The 23,991-nt window shown below is 41.8% G+C and overlaps 4 protein-coding genes across 5 annotated transcripts; 3 read left to right on the forward strand and 1 right to left on the reverse strand.

The window, feature by feature from the left end:
* The first annotated feature begins 763 nt into the window (after positions 1 to 763).
* Positions 764 to 7,797, forward strand: LOC4326736 (SMR domain-containing protein At5g58720). Its single transcript, XM_015765954.3, has 11 exons — positions 764 to 1,633; positions 2,904 to 2,929; positions 4,085 to 4,249; positions 4,821 to 4,900; positions 5,407 to 5,627; positions 6,052 to 6,122; positions 6,214 to 6,270; positions 6,509 to 6,576; positions 6,644 to 6,750; positions 6,881 to 6,948; positions 7,291 to 7,797. Exons 1-11 carry the CDS (start codon positions 865 to 867, stop codon positions 7,411 to 7,413), a joined length of 1,755 nt encoding a protein of 584 aa, XP_015621440.1. The 5' UTR covers positions 764 to 864; the 3' UTR covers positions 7,414 to 7,797.
* A 1,138-nt stretch (positions 7,798 to 8,935) lies between these two features.
* On the forward strand, positions 8,936 to 15,599 carry LOC9266550 (uncharacterized). The gene is made up of 9 exons (XM_015773427.3): positions 8,936 to 9,107; positions 9,192 to 9,411; positions 9,956 to 10,180; positions 10,283 to 10,539; positions 11,002 to 11,231; positions 11,528 to 11,653; positions 12,601 to 12,780; positions 13,485 to 13,622; positions 14,815 to 15,599. The coding sequence occupies exons 1-9, from the start codon at positions 8,993 to 8,995 to the stop codon at positions 15,127 to 15,129; spliced, it is 1,806 nt and encodes a 601-aa protein (XP_015628913.1). The 5' UTR covers positions 8,936 to 8,992; the 3' UTR covers positions 15,130 to 15,599.
* Positions 15,600 to 15,859: 260 nt separating this feature from the next.
* LOC4326738 (uncharacterized) lies at positions 15,860 to 20,952 on the forward strand. 2 transcript variants are annotated; one of them, XM_015765915.3, is made up of 9 exons: positions 15,860 to 16,338; positions 17,337 to 17,428; positions 18,007 to 18,086; positions 18,291 to 18,332; positions 18,407 to 18,534; positions 18,936 to 19,116; positions 19,207 to 19,385; positions 19,875 to 20,123; positions 20,356 to 20,952. In XM_015765915.3, exons 1-9 carry the CDS (start codon positions 15,941 to 15,943, stop codon positions 20,597 to 20,599), a joined length of 1,593 nt encoding a protein of 530 aa, XP_015621401.1. In that variant the 5' UTR covers positions 15,860 to 15,940; the 3' UTR covers positions 20,600 to 20,952. The 2 variants fall into 2 exon arrangements, with proteins under 2 accessions (XP_015621401.1, XP_015621409.1); XM_015765923.3 differs by having other exon boundaries at positions 19,896 to 20,123.
* Positions 20,953 to 21,098: 146 nt separating this feature from the next.
* LOC4326739 (3-methyl-2-oxobutanoate hydroxymethyltransferase 1, mitochondrial-like) lies at positions 21,099 to 23,536 on the reverse strand. The gene is made up of 5 exons (NM_001398291.1): positions 23,070 to 23,536; positions 22,242 to 22,448; positions 21,994 to 22,140; positions 21,704 to 21,757; positions 21,099 to 21,596 (listed from the first exon to the last, which is right to left on the reverse strand). The coding sequence occupies exons 1-5, from the start codon at positions 23,502 to 23,504 to the stop codon at positions 21,345 to 21,347; spliced, it is 1,095 nt and encodes a 364-aa protein (NP_001385220.1). The 5' UTR covers positions 23,505 to 23,536; the 3' UTR covers positions 21,099 to 21,344.
* Positions 23,537 to 23,991: the final 455 nt, after the last annotated feature.

Consider the following 23,991-nt stretch of genomic DNA (forward strand, 5'->3'; position numbering starts at 1 on the left):
AGAAATATGAAAAACATATGATTCTGACAGGAATGTAAGTGTAAAACAGAGGATTGCAAAATACAGGAAAAACATATGTATGACCGTTTGATTGAACCACAGGAAAAACACAGGAATTTAAGGAGAGATAAAAACTCCAAGGATTTCTTCCATGAGTTTCTACCTCTTGTTAAAATTCCTCCAAAACTTATATGGAAAGAGGCATTCCATAGGAATTTCATAGGATTCTATAGAGTTCATTCCTTTAATTTAAAGAGCTTTATAGAAAAAATTCCTATAGAAATAAAATCCTCTAAAATTTCTATAGATTTTCTTTGGATCAAACGAGGCTTAGAAACGATCGAGGATCACCTTTTCATTTCCTGAGAGTGAAAAATACCTTCCCCGTGTTTCTAGTGGCCCCCAGGACAGGAAGCCAGGAATCGATATCCACAACCTCCGATTCTTTCGCGGACTTGGCAGGTGGGCCACGATCCCCTCGACGACCCCCACGCCACGATCTCCTCGACCCCACCCGCCAGTCTAATTGGGTAGACCCAGTCCAAAATAGTGTATCCCCCAACCGTCGCCACTCTAGACTCTACCCATTCCCATTACCCACGCCGCTTTAACCAATGACAGGTGGGCCCCACCTCACCTGGAGCCCACCTGCCATTGACTCCGCCGCGCCCGTCTCCGAGTCCCCCTCTACCTCGTGGCCTCGCCTCGCCTCGTCTTCTCTTCTCCCTCTTCTCCTTTGCGGCTTTGCCTCGTCGCCTCCTCTGCAAAAAAATTCCAAAAAAAAAGAGAAAAAAATCGAAAAACCCCTCGAAAAACGGCGAAACGGGTGGAGAGAGTGGAGGAGAGAAAGAGGGAGCTCAAAAGATGAGGCCTTCGAAGAAGAAATCGAAGAAGAAGAAGCCCTCGCCGGCGGCGGCGGCCGGCGCGGCGGCGCCGACGACCCCTCCGGCGGCGGCGGATGGGGGAGCGGGGGGCGAGTCGTGCTCGCCGCGGTCGGAAACCCTAACCCTAGCTGCTGCGGCGGCGGCGGCGGCGGTGGCGTCGGAGACGGAGTCGAGCAGCAGCTGCGAGGCGTCCACGTGCTCGTCGTCGTCGTCGGCTTTCAACCCCGGGTCGTCGGGGGCGGCCTCGACCTCCTCCCTCTCCGCCTTCTCGTCGTCGGCCTCCACCGCGTCGTCGTCGGCCGCCGGCGACGAGCGGCGCGACATGGCGTGGCTGCTGGACGCCTTCGGCACCGCCACGATCGACCAGGTGGACTCCGCCTACCGCGAGGCCGGCGGCGACGCCTTCCTCGCGGCCGGCATCCTTGGCTCCTCGCCCGAAACGCAGCCCTCCCCGCCACCCCGGCCCCCGGATCTCTCGCCGCGGGCCGGATCTGGTGGCAGGAAGGCCAGCAGGAGGCCGAAGAAGGTAGCCGTGGCTGCGACCGGGATGGTTGCGGACGTGATCGGTAAGGCGTACACGCGACCTGCCACTTCGCCCGTAAACAAAACGAACGCGTGGAAGGGCAACGCTTGGAAGGACGGAAGTGGTGGCGACCGCAAGTATAGTGTTGAAGAGGCCGAGCAGTTCCTGTGCTCTATGCTGGGGGATAATTCGGAGCTTGGCATGGGTGTGGTCAGAGACGTGCTCGGTAAGCTGCTTTTGCCTAACAAGCGTACCTGTAAAAAAATGCATTTTTTTTACCGTTGTAAGAGCCCAGCAGAGTTATAATACATCAAAGAATGAAATAAAGATAGAAACACTTACTACACACAACAGGAGAGCATCTACGATTCAAAAGATATATTTTTTCCCCCAAGGAATGGTTGGTTCTTGTTTACAAAAAGAGAATCCAAATGCCATCCATAACATTGCACAGTTCATAAGCCAATCTAGTGAAAGGAGCAAATATATTGTTTGATTGAACTAGAAAATATGATGATTAGTTTTTAGTTTTCTTATTCTGGGTGCGAATCTTGTGTTAACTTCCTGATCTGCTAATATTCTATATGAATTGTTATTATTACTCCCTCCAGTCAATAATATTTGACGTTAGTGCTACTACTACTACTACTAATCTTAGCTATCCCAACACAAAATGTTATTGATTAGTTGGGGTATTATTATTATTTCAAAATGCTTGAAATGAAAGGGCAATAGGCTGTCTATCTCGTTCTCAAATCTGTGGCAATTAGGTTTGACTATGCCTCTTCCAGCACAGATGTGTCTGAGGCTGTGATGGTGGATTTGGGATGAAGTCCTATAGGAAGGTTATTCAGAGGATTGATTTTTTGTTTGAAACATTGTAGAAGCCCTGAATAAATAGAGCAAGATTCTTGTATGATCAGTCACTTGGACTTGTGTTATGCCAACATACATTGTGGTGCACCGTTGTTCTCTTAGGCCAAGCATTGGGATGTGAAGGAGATTGTTGCCTACGGTGATTGTTTTATGCTAAGTTCTTGCATGAACTAAGAATGGAAGCATACTGATTTCCATCATAGATCAACGTTCTACCTTTCAATGTCATGGACATTGGCTGGTTTTCTTACATACATGGGTAGCGTTCTGCAGGTTAAAATCATCTATACATTTAGTTGAATAGCTGCATGTTTGTAAATGTTATTTATATGCGGAACTGCTGCATAATTTACTCACACAACTGCTGAAGTTATGTTTTCGTCATGAAACTAGTCATTGGATGAAATTTGGTGTTTGTGTTTGTGTTGAAAGTTGATCCATTTTTATGGTTTCATTGAATGTAATACCAAATCTTTCACTTTTATGCTTACTAAAACTAGTGGAGGGCAAAAGATTTCTTTTACCTTAACATTTTATTATTTGTGATTGGCCAGTCAGTTGGAAGTGGAAATGAATCTTAGTGGAATGAGTTTCTGATGTTACTTCCCTCTATTGTTCAGGTCAATATGGATGCGATGTTGAGAAGGTAAAGGATTTATCTTATTGGGTCCATTTCTCAGTGACTTCCAGCTATGTTTTTACGTCCTGAATAGAAAAAGTTTGCCTTTTGGTTGGAGTAGAATTTTACTTTTCTTCGCGGGAACTATTTTCAACTTGATTCTTTTCCCAAACTCAAAACAAGCAACTATGCATTTGTGCAAGTTAGCGCACTATTCCGGGAATTTCCACTCATTAATCATGCACATTTGCAAAAATAAGTTGTCATTTTTTTGCACATGAAAACAGCCATGCAAGTAAATGAAATATTTTTATGGTACATGATGTCATGTTGAACACATGCACACATGAAAAATACCTTTGGTAATCATTTGTTACCAATATCCATCATGACTTATGACATTGCGCAGACGATACCAATTTCTTGAATAGCGTTCCAGTTGGTCTACTGTGGCTGCGAAAGAGTGCCTTTCTGCTAGACACAAGATGTGGACAGTAGGAAACACATGCCGTAGTACATGTGGAACATGTCTAGCCTTTGCAGATTGCAGTGTCTTGTGTCTATTGACAAAAAAACAATCGATGGACATCAAATACCATCAACAGTTGCGGTCACTTGTGACATTGATGAGTAAGGTGGTGATGGTACAGCTGTGTTGCACAGTTCTTGTATACTGGATCTAACCTGGCATAATCCTTTTTTAATATTATCACCTTATTCTTATAAGAAAATCTCTCCATCTAATCATATTTGTAGTAGCCAGTGTAGGTAGGTCTTGATATTCTAAACCAGATTGGCTTGTTCTCATGATAAGTTGGTCACATCGATATAAAGTTTTGTCATATCTAGGTAGGGATGCACGTGGGTCAGCCCACAGTTACCCACTGATCCACACCATTTTATTTGATTTCAATTGTCTACCTGATACATACTAGGAAATGGGAGAGATGTTCACTTTCAAGTGATTGGTGTGGGTCAATGAGCACCCATCAGTGGGCAAACTTGATGGTTTGTACCGAATTTTCACATATTAAACCAAAAGGAAGGTTGTAAAGCAAGGATTGTTATCTAGGTTGCATGAAATCTAATCAACTAGCATTTCCTCTTGTTTCCCTGAAAGAATTGCATGCCGTAAGTTTTCAGCTATTTGTTCAGAAGTTTAACAAATTGAAATGCTTTCAGGCTCTGGATGCATTACTTGATATCTCGGGTATGTCTTCCCTTCAAAACATGGAAAGGTGTTTCCCGAATGCTCAAATAAATGGCATGAGCTCTCCAAACATCTTCCTAGGAAATGGACTGTCTGAGGAAGTGTCAACTGCAGGCATTGAAAAAAGTTCATACCAGGTGTTTACTTAGCACTATCTACAATCATATGCAGATATGCCGTACTGAAAATTTAGACTATTCTTAGTTCACTCATGCATATATTAGTGGTTATTATTGAGGTCACAGTAGTTATCTTTTTTACAAATTATATTAGTGTGGGACCTGGATAGACTACCTTATAATTTTGTAGTTATTAGTGCAGGTATTATTGTATCTTCTTGCTTGCTAACATATATGTGTTACAGCCTTCTAAGATAAGAAGGTATCTTTCAAGACACCACTTACTACCACTTGTTTTTAGGAGCTGCTGAGTTGTGGTTTTAGTGCTAACAAGACAAACAAGAATGATATAAATTGTGTTGGTTTTCTTGTTCACTTTTGACACTGATAATGATCCTTGCACAGAGTGTGATATCAAGCATTTGGAATTCAACTTTCTATTTCCTATTGATTGACATGATACATACAGTCTGATAAGCATGCTTGTGATTCCTTCTTGTTCCTTAGTACCTTCTAGATACTTATATTATTTCAACTAGGTTCTTTAAACCCCTGTAAAACTATTATCTAACATTATAGTTTTATTCAGTTTACAGATGAAATGCGAAACATGTCATATAATCGTTCCGATAATGAGCACGGATTCTTTTGGGGCGAGCTTCAGAGAAGGTGGGTAATAATTTGCCAATATATAAGCTGATTTTTGCTAGCTCATGCGTCAAATTGATAATATACGGATATACCTATGCATTATTCTTGCACCCCATCCTGTATAAATATTTTATTTGGATATATGTGTTTGCGAGAAGCACAATAGAAAATCTTTGATCATGGGACATATTCTCAGTCGATCGGATAGAAACTTAAGTTGTCTAGATACATCAGATTGCATGGTGTTAATTACTAAAGTTGCAACTTTCCTAGGAATTCTAAAATATGGTCTTTATAATGGACAAACAAATTATGTGAGCTTATTTTTTGCAGTCAAGGCTTGTATCTCTTGCAATGTTTTGACCTTACCAGTTTAACCTGTAAATTTTATGCTAAGTGTAGGTGCATATACTTTGTTTATTTACTTCAATTGCGCAGATTGTATAACTAGTTAGTTGCTATCTGTAAGTTCAACTCTATTTTTGCACTTATGTGACTGTTTCTATGTTATCCTTGCTCAACAGCTACTTGAAGGTTGCATGTGAGGAGCCCCACTCAACAACATCATCTACAAGATCAACAAGCTCGATATCTAAGACACCACAACAAGTGCTCGATTCACTGTTCAAAATACCTGAACAACGCACATATGAACCAAGTTCCATGGACTGGAAGAAGGTAGTTAAGAGGCTGCAGTCATTCAATTCTCCCATCACATCGAACAATCAAGAAAAACCAAAAAATGGTATGTTGTTTTAGCCACTGTTATTTGTGTCGTTATTTGTTAAGATCATTAATTTCTTTTTGCATCACATTGAACTTTTTTCCTTTACTTCCTTTATTTCTGGCAATTTTTTCTGTATCCATCTTCTAAATCTGTAGCATGTTTTCACATTCTTATTCAATGGCTTCCAAATATCACTTTAGAATGAATTCTGGGAAGTGTAGCTGTTTGAGCTACCATATAATAAGATCAATAATTGTATGACCTTCATTTAAGACTAGTTTATTTATGGACTTGATAATACCTTTAGTTTTGAGCACATGCCTCACCCTATTAATACAGTAAAATTGTTTTCCCCTTCTTGTTTCAACTGTCACTTGTTGTGCTTTGTTATTGTTACATTTGATACTTCTGAAAAGATATAACACCTACTTCTCTCATTAAGGGAATGGGTATCAAGAATTTCGTACTGTCGCTGGAAGGCATTATGATACAATGAAAACATATTATCAGAAAGTAAGAGGGATTTTTTAATCTGAACTACTATTATCATATACCCTCTATCTTTTGTATTTCTTATTGCCTCCTGTCATTTCTTCCTATGCAGGCTGCCATGGCATATTCCAAAGGAGAAAAATCTTATGCCTCCTATCTCGCAGAGGAGGTCTGATATCCCATTTTAATTTGTTAATTCTGAGATGACTATGATGATTCAATAAAAGAAAGAAGGCGGGGTGATAGCAGATAGGTTGTAGGGATTTCTGATGTAGTGCAGCATACAGTTCTTTAGGAACATTTCTTATGCCAATAGACTGCAATTTTCTCAAAGTTTAAAACTTTGCATAGGCTGTTAAATCTCAGTAACTTCCTTATGCCTCAGTATCAAAATTCTGTCTTTTTAGGGGAAGCATTACCGTGAATTAGCTCGCATGGAAGATGAGAGAGCTAGCAGGGAAATATTTGAAGCCAGGTAATTTGCATAACTTTCCCAGCTATTACTTTTAAATCACATCTGCGTGCTAATCTTCTGTTTGCAGAAATAAGCATATAACGAATACAGTGACTATTGACCTGCATGGGCAACATGTTAAACAAGCCATGAGGCTTCTCAAGGTTCACATGATGATTTGTGTGTGCATGCCAAGTGAGTATTCTAGTATGACCCGATTGGGTGCTACACTGATTATCAGTGTTAATATTTTTTATTCAACTTTGATTTGGTCTAATGCTTCATGGTCCTACTGTTGTCTCCTTTCTTGTGCTCTTATAAACAGCCACCTTTCTTAGAGTAATTACTGGTTGTGGTGTAGAAGGCACAGGGAAGGGAAAAATAAAGCGCGCGGTAAGTATTTGCTTAGACAAGCTGGGACCTCACATGTGTGCCTGCTTGTTGTCATGCTTCGTTTCTTCATTAAATTTATAGTATTATCAGCATGTTCTTGAAACTGAGCTGCCCTCATGAAATGTTTGGTTGAATACCTTGATACCTTCCTGTGTTATATTACTTTCTATCTCGTGGTGGCTATATGGCCCCACTATAATAGAATGCTTTTAGCATGCAGCTCTTGACAGTGTCTGTGTTGCTGATCTTTACTCTTTCAATCTGTAGACTAGTACTCTTAATTGGTCAATCTCATTACCTAATGTACCATGCTTTTGAATTCTGTAAAAATGGCTGTGGTAGGTTGCCGAGCTTGTGGAGAAGGAAGGCGTTGAGTGGCATGAGGAAAATGCCGGGACCATAGTACTAAGGCTTGGTGGCCCAAGGGAGTATCGTTTCCTTGAGCATGACAGTGACTCTGATTGAGCCTTGGGTGTCTGTTTTGAGGAGACTTTACATAGATTAACGGCCGTTCTAATCTATGTATCTCCTGTATCTATCTGTATTTACATGTGTTGTAATTATGGATAGGTGACCTAGGTCGTCCTCTGATGTAGGGCTGTAGTTTCTGACATACAGGCTCTGGAATAGCAAGGAGTAGAGAACAGGTGCTGTCTGATGTAATGATCGTTGTAGGCTCTGATGTAATGATCATTGTAGGCTGCTAACCTTGTAATGAACTCTAGCTATGTACCTGTCTAATTGTTTTGATGTGATGCTCAAGATAACTTATGTCTTGAATGTCAACATTGCAACATTCAGACAATTGATCTACTAAAGGAACTATCAGAAACAAAATTAGCTGTGAAATTTAGCATCTGTTGTAACGCATACGCAAGAGCACGATCTTACTTTACAGTTTTCGAGTTTATATGATGGATGCATTTGCCTACAAGCGGATGAATGTGCACCATGTTCGTGATCGTTTGACCAGCCGTAGTCATCTCGTCTCTGAACAGAAATACAATCTGTCAAGATTAAAACATGATTAAAATCAATTGTTCCATTCGGAAATTCTTATCTCCAATCAGAAAAACGAACTGTCAAAACTAAATCACCATCTAAACATGTTTCTTAGACAAGTACTCAACTATATTATTGTTTTCACCATCTAAACATGTTTCTTAGACAAGTACCCAACTATATAATAACAATACTATCTTCATTTTAGAAAATTTAATTTCTAGGTTTAAACTTGGATATATCTTGTGTTCATATTCGTAGCCATAAGTCTTTTTCTATTCTAGGGACAATTGCTTATTTAACTATGTTTCAAACCAAACTACCAACAGAGGTATTATATAATAACAGCATAATATAAGAAAAACAATACAGATGAAGGCGTATGTTGTTTAGGCCTCTATTCGTATATGCACTTCCATTCCAAAATATAATAACTTTTAGCTATCTTTTACTTCTTCATTTCAAAATATAAGAACCGAAAATTAGATGGGACACATCCTATTAGTACAAACTTAAGTTTAGTAGTAGTTGGATGCGTCCCATTTAGTCCTAGGATTCATAGTTTGACAAAGTGAGTATAGCTTAACTGGTTACATTCCGTGTGATGGAACCAGCTCACTCGAGTTCAAGTCGACTTAGCATAAATGCTCGTATTTAGGTCTAATTATTTTTCAGTAATAGCGGGATGTACATGTACACAGCGAGTAAGACGGTTATGATGACTTTGTCAATCTCAAGATATGCTCATAGGGGATAGGATGTGCCGCGAGGCATCCATGATGAATTCCGCGAGTATTACCGTTTGTATTGTGTTTATGAAAAATATTTATAGTTAGAAATATTTATATCTTATGTTGGAGGTAGTACTATGTTATCCCATAAGTTTATACGGTAAATCTTCGTTAGATTACACCAGTTTTACGGCTAAATTGTCTCGGAGGGACGCAAAGCAGTCACGCAGGGGCGCTGGGCGCCTGGGCCTTTCGCACTTGCTTTTTGCAGCGCCCAGCCCAGCTTCGCTTCGCCGTCCCGCTTACCCTCAATGGCCGCCGCCATCCTCCGCGCCGCCCTCCGCCGGAGCCGTCCAGCTGCCGCGGCCCTCCTCCACCACCGTCCCCTCCCGTCCTCTCGAAGCCTCCCGCCTCTTCCTTCTCTCGGTAAGTCCCCCCTCTCCGCTCTCGAACCAAACCCCCTAAACCCTCTCCTCCCTCCTCGTCTCACCGTCCCACTCCCCAACGCAGGCCGGAGTTCTCCTCTCCTCTCCCGATTTCCAGGCTCCGCCGGATTCGTGTACTCCACCGTAGCGGATGAGTCGACCGCTCCCGTGAAGCCCAAGGGCAAGGCCAGGAAGAACCCCATGAAGCAGTCCCGCTTCGACTTCACCAAGGTGGACGCCGCGCTCCTACCCACCGTCATCCTCGTCGGCCGACCCAACGTTGGCAAGTCCGCCCTATTCAACCGGTGAGAGACGCCCCCCTTCGTAGTTTGCTTGTGTATCGTGAGGTCGGCATTTCCACGAACACGTTTTAGGTTACTCCACTTTGTTTTCTTACCGCTTCCTACTAGTAGAAAATTCGCGGTGCAAGATAACCCTTTCTTACAATTGTAACTTATGGTTGCCGCCATCTTAATGATACTGCACATTTAAACCCCTTATCATTTTCTGAATTTACTTAACTTGCATTTTCATACACATTTTAATTTTTATGATAGCATGTATTTACCTTCTCTAATATTTTGCATTTTGCAATAACGCATGCAACCTATTATGTATTTTTTTTATTACATCAAGTATGTTGGTACGTTTCCTTGGAAGCTTTATGTATTTCATCATTTCATGAATCATTCACCACAATTTGGTCTGCGTACATACTGACAAATGTCTCATCATTGTACTACTCTGATCAGTTTATGCGCTTTGGCATTGCAGCGTGCATTGTTTGCCACTATCTTGTTCTCTTGAAATGTTTGCTTCTGACTTAGAGGTTTTGATTATCGAAACTAGATTTATACGAAGGAGGGAGGCATTGGTGTACAATACACCTGGGGACCATGTCACCCGTGACATTCGTGAAGGAGTTGCCAAGCTTGGTGATCTCCGTTTCCGTGTGCTTGACTCGGCTGGACTTGAGACAGCAGCAACATCTGGTAGCATCCTTGCTCGAACAGCTGACATGACTGGGAATGTGTTAGCTAGATCTCAATTTGCTATTTTCTTGATTGATGTCAGGTGAGTAGGCTATGGCTTGATTTCAATTTTCAAGTTCTCATTGTTGAGTCAATTTTAAGTGTTGGCACTTGTTGCCTATTAAAAGAGCAATGCTCTGTTTAGGGATGGTCTGCAGCCACTGGATCTTGAGGTTGGACAATGGCTGCGGAGACATGCATCTGGGATACATACCATTGTAGCAATGAACAAGTCTGAGTCACTTGATGAGCATGGAGTGCTGACTGCGGCTGCTGGAGAAGCCCATAGGTTGGGTTTTGGTGACCCAGTTGCAATATCTGCAGAGACAGGCCTGGGGATGGCAGAGCTTTATGAGACACTAAGGCCATTGTTTGAGGACTACATGTTTCAGCTAACAAACAGTAAGTACTCTTTTGTTATTGATCATTTGTGTTGATGTTTGGTAACATGACTGACTCCATGCTTCCTCCTTGGTCAAGCATCTTTACCTTCTACTGTCATACTGATCGAGAGACATTTAGTACAATATTCACCTCTATGATGAATTCTTCTTAGCAGAATGTTTAGGTATCAAGGCTTCTCTAAACAATATCATATCTTCATCTGGTAAATCTGTCCCTTTTATTCTGCCCAAGTAGAAATGATATCTTGACAGTTGGGACTACCTTATTTTTTTATTTGCATGCACATTACTGGAGGAACTGGTTTGTTTGTTATGGAGGGATCAACAAATGAGTGACCACAACCTATTGAGTTCAAGGCAATAGTCTTTTGTGTTTGCTTATAATGCTATACTTTCTCTCAAGCAAACTGTATTGCCATTTACGAACAAATTATTCATGAATTACACTCAAATATGATAGATGGACTCAACCAAGATGACCCTACCTCTGAGGCTGAGACGGAAGCCCATGAAGGTGATGAAAGCAAGTTACCTTTGCAATTGGCAATTGTTGGGCGTCCTAATGTTGGGAAGTCTACCCTGCTGAATACCTTGTTGCAAGAACAAAGAGTTCTGGTTGGCCCCGAGGCAGGCTTAACAAGGGACTCTATTCGGACTCAGTTTCAGTTTGACAATCGAACTGTATATTTGGTAATTCCTTTTTATGAGTTCAATATTATATTTTTCACTTTTATTTCTTGTATTGGCCATATATATATGTGCTTGTGTTGTGAACTTTAGTGGTCTTACACTATGATGTGTCACACAGCCTTTTTGCGAGAACATAATGATTATTTGTTTAAAAATATTATCTAGTTGGAGTGTGTCAAATTCACTCAAAGTTGCGATTGCATGGTGCAATCTAGGAGCTCATATCATAATGTCCATGCAAGCTACTTATCTGAACGGAGTCATCATTTTCATTTTTCCTTTTTTTCGTGGTGCAGGTGGACACTGCAGGTTGGATGGAAAGGTCAGGAAAGGAGAAAGGTCCAGCATCGTTGAGCGTGGTGCAGTCAAGAAAGAATCTGATGAGAGCTCATATTGTAGCTCTTGTTCTGGATGGAGAAAAGGTACTTAATTTCATCCTGATGTGCTCTGAGCCAATGACCTGCATATTTCTTACTATGCTTCTTTCTATATGGTTAAGGGATAACATTTTCAATGCTCCCCTGTTCTGTAGTTTGTGTCTTTTTTTTTTCATAACGAAGAACTCCAAGTGAATATCTTTTACTACGGGTTTCTGGTGCCATGTTATTAATGTGGCATATATTCATGCCCCTTTGGAATGTGGAAAAAAAAAATCCTGATTTGCACTTGAGCAGGGCGTGCTATTCAACATTTCAACCTCTCAAGCCATGATTTGCTAATGGAGGCATCACTACATGTGTATGACTTTTGTCTGAATATTTGAGGGAATAAACAATAACTCAATTGATTGTGGTGTTCTTCTTTACCAATTGCATTTGCTAGATCACCTGGGTTATCTGCTCTTTAACCTTGATATGCATAAGTTCTATGTCAACTTGCCAAGTACAAAGAGTCAGACAGAGGATGAACAACCTCATCAAGCATGTTAACGTTGTTTATGTACTCTGCTAGAAACTAAGTTGCATTAGTCATGGGGCTGCACTACTAAAGTGCTAGTATTGGATGTGTTGGTGGTTGTAAATCATAGTTGATGTGCTTTTCACATTTATGGCGAGTGCCACCACCTTTTTATGTAAAATACATGTGAAATTTGGTCCAGTGCCAGTAATATTTTGTACAGTCATTTATTTTGTAACAATCGCCTCCTCAATACTATTACTTCTTAACCGTAGTTCTGTTTAATGTACTGAATTTAGTTTTTGTAAGCTTGATGTTGTAATGTCAGTCCTATTTCAAACTAGTAAGCATCAGAAGCATCATAGTCAATGTTTAAATTGAATATACCAGTCTGATACTTTGCATGTCTATGCATTTGCTGTCATTTGATTTTTAACGGCCAATGCCATAACAAATCTTTATTAATTTGTAGATTGCAAAGTCTAAAAGTAGCATGAATCACCCTGAAGTTCTGATAGCACGGCAAGCAATAGAAGAAGGTCGTGGACTTGTTGTGATTGTCAACAAAATGGATCTTCTTAGGGAAAACCGACCATTGTTTGACAAAGTGATAGATGCTGTTCCTAAAGAAATCCAGACAGTTATTCCCCAGGTTTGCTTTCTTGTTGTACTAACCTACAACCTTGACCTATATACTGCTAACATGATTGCACAGACACTGGAAACTTTTGTGTAATTTCTGCTAAGTATTATCTAATTATCTTGGAGACTTTCATTTCCAATTGATTCTGGGAAAGCTTTCTGATTATTTGTTCTTTAGTTGAAACCTTGCCAAGTTTATAATCAGTTTTTTCAGCAACAAGCTTGATGTTTTATTATCAGTTTAGTGCTTTCTGAGTATTACTCATGTAGATGCTTTACTTTGTTTGCCGATGGAGTACGAGAAATGGAAGATTGAAGTTTCTTTGTTTTGGTTGTTATTGCACATGGAGATGTCTTGCTCTGTCTACTGACGGAATGTAGATATTGAGATTCATTTTGATGGATCTTCCATGTTCTTGATTGACAAACCATGATTTCTTTAGTGTCTGCTAATGGCTGGAAATGTGCAATCTAATCTCTGGCTTATTTTTTTGACCTTTCCAGAGCACGTTGCATATCTATTAATGATTTAGTGTAGTAATATCATTATGAAATATGAAGTGTTGCTTTTCCAGTGCATTTCGTATAACTTTTGATTCACTAAAAAGGGAGAATTACAGTGAACCATTTTACCAGAATATATCAGTAGTTTGCTTCATATTTTGACAGGGGACCACGTGACAAAATATACTAATCTTCTCCTATTTCTGGCAGGTTACAGGAATACCAGTTGTGTTTATGTCTGCATTGGAGGGTAGGGGGCGGATTGCTGTCATGCGCCAGGTTATAGATACTTATGAGAAATGGTGTTTAAGGTTGTCGACCTCACGGCTGAACCGTTGGTTGCGTAAGGTAAACATCTTGCTCAAGTGTTCGGTGCTTACATTGGCATTACAGAACTTGCTTTTAGGGTGTGTGACAAGTAGGAATTGCAAGTGACATGGTTGTTGAGGCGTCGCTATAGCGCTAAGGCACTCCCAGGGGTCAAGGCGTCCCTCCGCCTTAAGGGCATAACACAGAGAGGGAGAGAGGGAGAGGTTAAGGCAGCAGCAACTTCCCCTTCTTCCTTGTTCTCTGCTCCATGTCATCCCCCATCTTACTCCCCCTTAGCTCTGGTCTCCACTACCTTTCTTTTCTCTCCCTGTACCAGATTGATTTGAGTCAGGGGAGCAGCCAGATCCATCCAAGTCAGGGAAGGAGCACATGCAGAGTGGAGTGCTGGATTCATTCTGAATCAGCAGGGAAGGAGCGCAGAAAGAGGAGAAGAGCTTGCGCAAGGAAGAAGAAGCGACATCAAGGTGGTGCTGTGAGAGGAGAGACTCGCCTGACACTGTGTTAGGGCTATCTCTTTGAACTTTGGGTGGCATGGGCTTTGTGGGCGACATGAGCTTTCTGGGCTGGTCTGCAGGGCTAATTTTCTCTCTCCCTCTTCTAATCGCTACTAATAGTGTGGATTATAGCAGTAAGGCGAGGATGGATCGCCTCAGGTCGCCTTACGCCTTAACAACCATGGCAAGTGATGTAAATGTAGGATAGCAACAAGCACTCCTTCTGTCCAGAAATACAAGGACATCTAGAGTTTGAAATCTGTCCAATAATTTGAGGACATCCCCATCTACTTCCCCATATCAACCAATCACAACCATCCTTCACCTCAACCTTAATCTCTCTAAAAAACCCCCCTCCAGATATCCTTATATTCTTGGAAGGGAGTAGTAACTTAAATATGTGCTGTTAGATTGAATTTTGATGGTGTATGGCTGCATATTAAAGTGAGTTACCTTCACTAGGTGGGATTTTGTGCTTGCAAAATGGAATAACTAGGGGGTTGTTCAGAAATATCAATTTGTACTGTAGTGGTTGATCTAAGCCATCTGTACTTAGGGATGTCAGATTTCCATAGTTCTTTTTTTTTTCTCAGGACTAGTTCTTATTAGATATCATTGCCATTCTCTACTTTGACCACATGTTTAAATTATTGATCGCCAGTCTTTTATGTCACTTCGACATTTACATTAGTCTTCCTTTGAATTCCCCGTGACAGGTTATGAGCAGACATTCCTGGAAAGACTCAGCTACCCAGCCAAAAGTGAAGTACTTCACTCAGGTGAAAGCACGGCCACCGACGTTCGTTGCCTTTATGAGTGGGAAGGTTCAGCTATCTGATACAGATATAAGGTTCTTGACAAAATCTCTCAAAGAAGATTTCGACATTGGAGGGATACCAATCCGGGTTGTACAGCGCACCATTCCTAGAAAAGAGACTGTAAAAAGCAACAGCAGGAATACCGGTCCTAGGATCAATACCAGGATGAGAACAGATAAAAGGACAACAGTATGTGAACCCACTACGTCATAGAGGATGCTGGCACGACGTACTACGAGCTAACCCTACAGAAGGGCGGCAATCTTCAGTGGTTGCTTTGTTATGAAGGTGACCTAGCTGATGGAAGAGAAACTGCTGCGTTTCAGTCAAAAAATGTAGCCAGTGGTTTAGCTAGCTTTGCTGCCTGCACCGAAGTGATCAAGATGGTAGCCGTTTGCTGATTGTTGAGAAGAAAGGAAAGCAATCTAACCGTGATGTGGTGATACTAATTTCTCCTGAGAACCGTGGAAAGGTGCGTCCTCTGCTTCGATTATCGAAGCCTGAAGGCAACGGCTGTGGTAGTGTTTTCGACAAAGCACAATGGATGGAGTATGACATCGAACTTATTTGTCAGGATGAAATCATGTTCTGTATTGTACAGAGAATAGACAAAAGGTGTTCTGAGTTTCGACCCATTCGGAGCTTCACCTAACAAAATAAAACTAGTGTGTTTGTACGGATAATCTGGATGTTAAGGCATTGACTTGAAACAACGTTTAACCAATTACTGCACTGCAGCTAATTAATCCTAGACGACTCGAAATCAATCAAGTTATCAACCTCCCTAGCCTCTCACACCTCACAGGAGATGAGATTAGGAGAGTAATTAATCAGTAGAGGAGAGAAGGCAACACGAGGTAGAGCCAAAAGCGTGCTAAGCTAATCCCTCGCCGAAGCAACGCACCCACCACCCGCAAATCCCCCAGATTCCAAGCCCAAATCCAACGAAACGCTCTCCCACCCCTCATCGCCACCGTGACTTTTTTAACAGCAGCGCCGCTCTCTCCCGGCGCCATCCACCGCCATGCCGCGCGGCCGCTCCACCACCACCACCACCTCCTCGTCGGCGTCCAACCCCTTCCACGCCTTCGCCTCCACCCTCCCCTTCCTCCCCTCCCCGTCCCCGTCCCCAACCTCCGCCTCGCCCTCGCCCTCGCCCCCGGCTCCCCACCTCGCCGTCCCTCTCATCCTCCCCATCACCTCCTCCTCCTCCGCCTCCGCCGCCGCGGCTTCCCCCGAGTCGAACCGTGGGGCGCGGATGGCCGCGGCGGCGTCAGGCGGCAAGGCGGGGGGTGGAGGTGGTTTGGGGAAGGGCGGGGGCCCCGCGTTCGTGGGGCAGGTGTTCACCATGCTCGACCCCTCCGGGAACGGCCTCATGGCCGTCACCACCCGCTTCGAGCTCCCCCAATTCCTCGCCAGCAGGTACCATTTCCATTTCCTCCCGTGGAGGGTTTGCTTCCTGCGCAGTTTGTTCTTGGCCTTTTTTCTCGCAGCAGTGTATCTGTTGATGTTGCCCTATGTTAGATTGGGGCCTTCGTTACTGCTGAGTGCTGACACGAAATGTTTTTTCACCTGTTTTGACTGAGTGAGAATTATGCGCTAGACGGCTAGACTATGCACTTCTTAGAAGTGGATTACATAATCTAGGAGAAATTCTTACCTGCTTACCGCTACCATGAATTGATTCTCTCATTAGAAGTGGTTTTATTATACTACATTGATTAATCCATCTAACCCAGTGTGCCAATATTGCAACTCGCACCAGACGTTTGGGCATATTGTCCACCTTGACGCCAGCACATAGAATGCCAACATGGCAGGCTCAGGCTGTATTGGTTTTTGTTTTTCTAGAACCTGCTGACCATCAGACCAAAGTGGGATTGAGCCTTGTATGTGATACTCCATAACCTGAAGCACCGTAGATGTGCATACAGTGAAATGCAAATATTAGTTTTTTTTAATCTTGAGATAGTTTTTTTTTTTAAAATCTTCAGATACTGAAATACTACTCCCTCCGGGCTGATAATACTTGTCATTTTAGACAAGGGTGAGGTCAAACTTTAGAATCTTTGATTATGAATCATTTTTAAAATCATTATCTTTCAAATATGGTGATTACATGCATATATTAGTCTTAAAAAGTACTTTAATAAAATCATATATTTGTTAACACTTTTATACATATTATAATGGAAAACAATGGTCAAAGTTGTTTTTTGGAGACCGTGCTCTTGTCCAAAACGACAAATATTATCAACCCGGAGGGAGTATCATTTGCAAGTTTCTACTTTGTTGAATTGGCTTGCCTACTTAGTACTCACACTATCTGATAACAATCCAAATTGTTGATTGTAACATATAATGGCATCATAATGTATTAGTTGTCTACTGAATTGCACTTTTCAAATTTATTTTCTCAGGACTCCTATGTGGTTCAAAAGGATCTTATCGCCATTGAAGAAGAGTGAAAATGGTCCAGTATTTAGGTTCTTTATGGATTTGAATGATGCAGGTATTTTCTGTTATCAAATACTCTGTTTTCTTGTTGCTTGATGCATCATGAACTTATTGGATTATAGAGGTGGTACAGCAGGCACCTTGTAGAACAGCTCTATTAGGGGGTAGATTTGATAGAGGAGATTTTGTGCACTGCATAGAATTTCAGTTCAAAATTTGTAGCAAATATCTCGCAAATCTGTTTGCCTAGAATTTGCTTTCACTCGGGCTTAGAAAACTAACAGAAAACCAATTATAGTTGTGTTTTCTAGCTTCTCCTGAAGCCTAGCCCCACAACCCCACCCACGACCCACCTCTTACACATCTGATACACCAAAAACTTGGTAATCCAGAGTTGCCTATTGGGCAGGCCATTTTCTTCAATCCTTAATTATTCTTCTGGCCTATGTTTTCTGTGTTATATAGTTATTTCAGGTTTGGATCTTGTATTTCTAGAAATAACTTTGCATTCCTGAGCAAATTTTCCTTGCATTATATAGATACATCTGATTACTGGCTTTCACATAACTTAGTATTTCAAACATTTAGTTATTGCAGGGAATAATTTTAGCTAACTTGGTTTAAAATATTCAGTATCTTATGTTAAACGCCTAAATGTGCCAAGTGGTATGGTGGGGGCTTGTCGCCTTGATGTGGCATACGAGCATTTCAAGGTAGGTATGATGATTTTTTTAATATGAGGTTTTGCCTGAATATTTATGTTATTTTTTGTAGTATGTATTTTTACTCTGGATCTTGTAGTATATTTATTTATCACCCATCACACACACATACACTATGCTAGTCATTTTCATATCTGCGTATCAAACATTTAGCATCTTGTATTCATCATATTCCCTGTAATTGTTATTTTTCAGGAAAAACCTCAAATGTTCCAGTTTGTTCCAAGTGAAAAGCAGGTTTGTGCTGAAATATTTCAGTTTTGCATAAATTTGAACGTGCCATTTAGAGGCTATTACCTTTTCCATTATAGGTTAAGGCTGCCAATAAGCTCTTAAAGTCTCTTCCTCAAAGGAGAAGAAGGAAAAAACTTGATGGTGTCCCCGTCTTTAGTGCTCAAAACTTAAATATTGCCGTGGCAACGAATGATGGAATTAGATGGTATGGATTGAATTCTTGATATTTTTTACTGTTTCTTTGAGAAGAATAAGCAATTATATATTTTTCCACAGATGTTCATTATAAGCTTCATTTTCCTATGAACTGACAGCATTGTGAACCAAACAACATTGATTTATTCTTTATTCTTAAACGTTACTCAACATTAGGTGCTGATTTCTGTCAAATGCCAAAATGTTTGGATTACTTATACTTGATCAACTAAAATGTTATCTTGTATTCGTGGATTCTTCAGTGAAGTTCCATTTGCCATCTATAGCAGTTCTTGTTCGGAGTGGATGCTTCTATTTGGTGATAGGAAAGAAAGCATAGGAGATCCTTTAGGTGTATTCAGTATTTGTTTGAAAGCACAATATGAATTCTTCTGCTGATCACAATTTCAGGTATACACCATATTTTTTTGATAAAAACTTGTTGGACAATATTCTTGAAGCTTCAATGGATCAACATTTTCACTCAATGGTCCAAAATCGCCACACACGGCGTAGGAGAGATATTGTTGATGATAGTTTGACATCTGAAATGATGGAAGAAAGTGCAGACAGTTTCCTTGAGCCCCCAGAGGTAATATGATCATTAGCTATGCACGAGATGTCTCCAATCTCTTCTACAATTTTTTTGGTCCCCTCAAATTGCTAGGAAATGTTGATGTAGGTACAAGAGTTGATGAATGAGATTGGTCCAGTTGGGATACCGCTAAATGTTGTAACAAAAGCAGCGGAGATTCAATTTCTTGATGTTGTTGATAAAATGCTTCTAGGAAATAAGTGGTTGAGAAAAGCTACTGGCATACAGCCACAATTCCCCTATGTCGTTGATTCATTTGAAGAAAGGTGCATCCTCAATGCATGTTTAAATTATTTAACGCCTCTTACATTTTTTAATATAGAAGTGCTTCGCTGATTGCTATTAACTTGAGGGAGATTAACGGCCAAGCTGATTTAGATTGGTCATGAAATACTTCTATGATTTTTTTAACATGTTTGAATTTAGTTTTAACTACACGTACCCTGGTTATCACATATTTAAAAAAAGCTGCTTCTAGTAGCTCAGTAGCTTGATGACCTTGTTTAGTGTACAGAGAAGGTTGTTGAAAAACTGAGATCTGACCTTGAGAAGAGGAGAGAAAAAATGGTTAACTTGATTATTGGAGGCCTAAAAAATAATCAAACTTCCTGAGATACTGAAACAAATTATTTAACCTGTTATTTTCTTGTGTGAATACTCATTGATAGCCTACACTAATTTAACTAGTTCATCAGTATCTGTTAGTTCTACCTTTTGCTTCATCCATGCCTTTCTCTTGTTTTATTCACTCTCAGGACTGCTGCTGCAATTGACAGGGCTGCTACTGCCAGTAGTAGTTTTACTGCTTCAAAGGATGCTGATTGCTTCCAAATTAGTAAACAACCAGAAACTTTGGAGTCAGACGTTGATAACAGCAACCGTGGAAAACATGAAAACTCAAATAATGGCCAATCTCACTTCCCATTTAGCAACCTGCTTCCTAATATATGGCCAGGTCATGATAGAAGTTTCAAAGCACAAGGAAGAGACAGAGCATTCAGAAGGTCTGTTCTTCCTCATCTTTCCCTTCCCTCTTGCTGTCATGCACATGAAGTGTACACTCTATGAATCATGTTTCTATACAATAGCCTCAATTTTGGTTTTGTGCTTTGGTTGTACTTTGTTTGTTTAATGTTTATCATAATCTATTTAATAAGTCGCTTTGTTTATTTGTATAATCTTTCTTATGGTTATATTTATGCACAAATTTTCAAATCATCTTTGTTTGATGAACAGATGTGATGCCAGCATCAACAATGATTTACAAGCCAACCCACTTCTCCCCAAAATCACGATGGTTGGTATCTCAATGGGCGAAGGTGGACAGATGAGCAAAGCCAACTTGAAGAAAACAATGGAAGACTTGACTAAAGAGTTAGAACAAGCAGGCGAGAAGACTATCTTTAGCGACGAGAAAGACCCACTCTTTGTTGCCAACGTTGGCGATTACTCAAGGATAACTAAGATTAGCTCTACATGAGACTGATGAAGTGCTCCTGGTCCACATTTCAGCTTATGCACTTCGCACATACTGAATTTCTAACAAAACCAGCCATGATAGTCAATGTTACAATGCTAATCTGGAAGAACAGGTTATAGTTCTGTAAATGTATATTACCACTTCCTAGGATTTCCAGGTCTGGTAAATCTGTATATTGCCACTTCTAGGATTTCCGGATATACTTTGGTGTCATATGGTGGCTGTGTGCATAGAATTTTTTATCAATGTATGTAGAGCAGAGTCCAGAAAGCAAGAAAATATGTTTTGTTTTCTGAATTAGTTATGTACTAGATGGCGAGTGAATATATAGCATTGGAACAGCATATTCTTTAGTTCTGTTCTTAGCTTGGCTGGAGAAATGCATTAAGGTGCTTCCTTTCAGTAGCTGGATAGCATCTGTGTGTGTATTATGTGCTTCCTTTCAGAGCGTGTGCATCCCATGATGGGTGGTGTCGAGATAGATGCGAAATCGTCACTCAGAGCAAGAATACGTTGAGATGTGCAATTCGCTCCCAAACATCCAGTTTATAATTGCCCGGACAGGGGATCGATGTCATCGTCTTTTTTTTTTTAAGACTCACGTTAGGGCATAGGAAAGATTACCCAAACACTGTGCAGGCGTTTCCGACAACAGTTACCCCTGCAGCCTTGGCAGGATTGCATTGAGAGATGTGGCGACATTGTGGCAGGCTCTGATGCTCGAAGCCACCAACAGAAAAAAAAATCATTTGTTCTCGGGTAGTTCTCCATCTTTCTCTGCGTTTTCAGCTGCGGCAGCTGCAGCATTTGCAGCCTCGTCCAAGCCCATCTTCTGCAGTGCATTCGCGAAGCCATCCACATCCGCGGCAGCTATCTTGTACGGCGTATGGCTGGGACCTGGGAAACTCCGGGTTTCCACTTCCTGCTTGTACTCCGATAGAGCCTTGTTGATGACATGACCGACATTTCCAAATTGTTTGCAGAATTTCGGTGTGACCTGCAGTAGAGCAGTAAGCGATTATACAAATTGTTCAGCTCGGCACAACTCACATCAAAGCAAAGCTGCTTACTGACATTGAAAGGATGGTGTCAAGTGTCATTTACCTTGGCATGGTGTGGATGTTGCATCATCCCTAACAAGTCATGGTAAACTAAGACCTGCATTACAAATATTTCGGCATGAGGGCTTCATAAAATTTGTATACTCGACAAGGTCTCGTAGCAGATTTTATTGAAGTTATTTATTCAAGGAAGCTAAAGGACAAAATTACACATGCATTGACAGAAATGATGCAAGAATCAGAATAGATACAACTGGCTTAATCTAAACTGTTGAGGAAAATGAACATATATCTGTAGAAGTGTGAACTGTGAAGTATACTGAATAACTGAACCTGTCCACTGCAGAATGGTCCAGCACCAATTCCAATGGTTGGGATTTGCAATGCTGATGTTGCAGCAGCTGCCACAGGAGCTGGCACACACTCCAACACAACCGAGAAGCAGCCAGCCTCCTGCAAGGCAAGTGCTGTCTCCACAACCTACACAAACAAGCAGAACAGCATGGGGCAAATCTATACATGAAGAAAGAACATGAATCAGGCTAAGAGCCAAGTAACCAACAAAATCAAGAGAACCACACCTTCACAGCACTATCAACCGTCTTTCCTTGTGGTCGAAATCCACCAAGCACGCTAATAGCCTGCGGCGTGAGCCCAACATGCCCCATTACAGCGATTCCAGCCTCCACAATAGCCTTAGCCGCACTGATTCTCGAGGGTGCACCTCCTTCCAGCTTGATTGCGTCCATTCCACCTTCTTTTAGCACCCTCACCGCAGAGTCAACAGCCTATTACGAATAAAGCATACACCACGAAAATCTCAATGTCTCATATGTATGCATATGCATACATGTGAAATACTTAAAAAGTATTTGGCAAGCTGATCTTTTGGGTTATTTTATACTGTTTTGAGCTGAAATTTCAGCATATGCTAGTGTTCTGAACGTAAGAAACAGAGCTCTACTGACAGTTCAAGTCTCGACTTCTCATGTGTCATCGAAAGGTGAACAAAATAACACAAGTACTACATATATTGTGTATAAAATAAACTTCATCTGATAGCAGAAACTTTGTGATAAGAATAACCAATATCAATCAAATTCCTTAGAACACATAAGATGCTAGCATCGCCAACCAAACACTATCTGCTTTTGTAATCACAAGGGGGTAAATTTGTGCCTTTATTGACATCCCCATTGTACCAAACAGAAATAACATTGCAAGACAACCAAAATTTATTCATCCTGCATGAACTCGCATAGCTATTTTCCTAGTAGTAAACACGAATATAGAAAAAAAAAAGAGTTAAAATAACGTCTATCAGATCAAAATTCAGATGTGGAACAAAATCAATCGGCAACGCGGCGGCATAGCATCGATGGGGTGAATGATGAGAGAGGCGCGTGTACCCGCGTGGAGGAGGACTCATAGCAACCGAAGGGGAGGTCGCCGACGAGGAGCGGCCTGGTGGCGCCGCGGGCGACGGCGCGGCAGTGCTCGAGCATGACGTCGAGCGAGATGGGGAGCGTGGTGTCGTGGCCGTGCACCACCATGGCCGCCGAGTCCCCGACGAGGCAGACGTCGATCCCGGCCGAGTCGACGTGCACCGCGGACGGGTAGTCGTAGGCCGTGACGACGGTGATGGGCTCCCCGCGTCGGTGCTTCCCGCGGAGCGTCGTCACCGTCACCCGCCGCGTCGCCCCCGCCCCCGCCCCCGCTCCCGCCGCCGCCCCCACATCCTGCGGCCGCGGCCCGCCGTAGACGGCCGACTCCGGCACGTGGCTCAGCGGCCGCCGCTGCTGCCGCGCCAGGTGCCGGAACGCCCGCCGCATCATCATCATCATCGCCGCGTGAGGCGGCGCCGCGCCGCGCCGCGCGGCGAGTGAGTGCGCGGTGCGCGTGTGGTGATTGGTGCGAGGCGAGGCGAGGCGGCGAGAGAGAGAGAGAGCGACGGGGACAAGTGGGATGCCGAGAGGTTTTGGGTGGGGGTTTGGATTGGGACGGGTGACGACGAGTCACGAGTGAATATGTAGTTTCATTGGGCTGGTATTTGGTTTCAGGATATTTGGATTTTCAGCCCACCTAAACCTAACCGATGTGGATGGTTTGGAAATAAGTTCACTTGAGGTCCCTCAGGTTGAGGCTGAGTTTGGGGCGGAAAAAAAAGATGTCCTCGAACCTCAATATGCAGTTTGATAAATATGTTGTTTTTAATACATTTAGCACTAAATATGTATTTTTATGATATAATGTATCAAATCTAACGTTTTATGATAGTTTGATAAAAGAACATTTGTAGTTTAGTGAAATTTACTTATGTAGTTAACATGG

Source organism: Oryza sativa, chromosome 1, assembly GCF_034140825.1.
Source record: "Oryza sativa Japonica Group chromosome 1, ASM3414082v1".
NCBI classification, from domain to species: Eukaryota; Viridiplantae; Streptophyta; class Magnoliopsida; order Poales; family Poaceae; genus Oryza; species Oryza sativa.

What these genes read in the sequence shown, in the direction of transcription:
- LOC9266550 (XM_015773427.3), top strand. Translation starts at nt 8,993, where the DNA reads ATGGCCGCCGCCATCCTCCGCGCCGCCCTCCGCCGGAGCCGTCCAGCT. An exon ending in CCCGCCTCTTCCTTCTCTCG is followed by an intron (nt 9,108 to 9,191) that starts GTAAGTCCCCCC and finishes TCCCCAACGCAG; the next exon opens with GCCGGAGTTCTCCTCTCCTC. An exon ending in CATGTTTCAGCTAACAAACA is followed by an intron (nt 10,540 to 11,001) that starts GTAAGTACTCTT and finishes CAAATATGATAG; the next exon opens with ATGGACTCAACCAAGATGAC.
- LOC4326736 (XM_015765954.3), top strand. Translation starts at nt 865, where the DNA reads ATGAGGCCTTCGAAGAAGAAATCGAAGAAGAAGAAGCCCTCGCCGGCG. An exon ending in ATGGATGCGATGTTGAGAAG is followed by an intron (nt 2,930 to 4,084) that starts GTAAAGGATTTA and finishes AAATGCTTTCAG; the next exon opens with GCTCTGGATGCATTACTTGA. An exon ending in TGGGGCGAGCTTCAGAGAAG is followed by an intron (nt 4,901 to 5,406) that starts GTGGGTAATAAT and finishes CTTGCTCAACAG; the next exon opens with CTACTTGAAGGTTGCATGTG.
- LOC4326739 (NM_001398291.1), bottom strand. Translation starts at nt 23,504, where the DNA reads ATGATGATGATGATGCGGCGGGCGTTCCGGCACCTGGCGCGGCAGCAG. An exon ending in CGGTTGATAGTGCTGTGAAG is followed by an intron (nt 22,141 to 22,241) that starts GTGTGGTTCTCT and finishes TTGTTTGTGTAG; the next exon opens with GTTGTGGAGACAGCACTTGC. An exon ending in AACATCCACACCATGCCAAG is followed by an intron (nt 21,597 to 21,703) that starts GTAAATGACACT and finishes GCTCTACTGCAG; the next exon opens with GTCACACCGAAATTCTGCAA.
- LOC4326738 (XM_015765915.3), top strand. Translation starts at nt 15,941, where the DNA reads ATGCCGCGCGGCCGCTCCACCACCACCACCACCTCCTCGTCGGCGTCC. An exon ending in TGGCATACGAGCATTTCAAG is followed by an intron (nt 18,087 to 18,290) that starts GTAGGTATGATG and finishes GTTATTTTTCAG; the next exon opens with GAAAAACCTCAAATGTTCCA. An exon ending in GTTTCCTTGAGCCCCCAGAG is followed by an intron (nt 19,117 to 19,206) that starts GTAATATGATCA and finishes ATGTTGATGTAG; the next exon opens with GTACAAGAGTTGATGAATGA.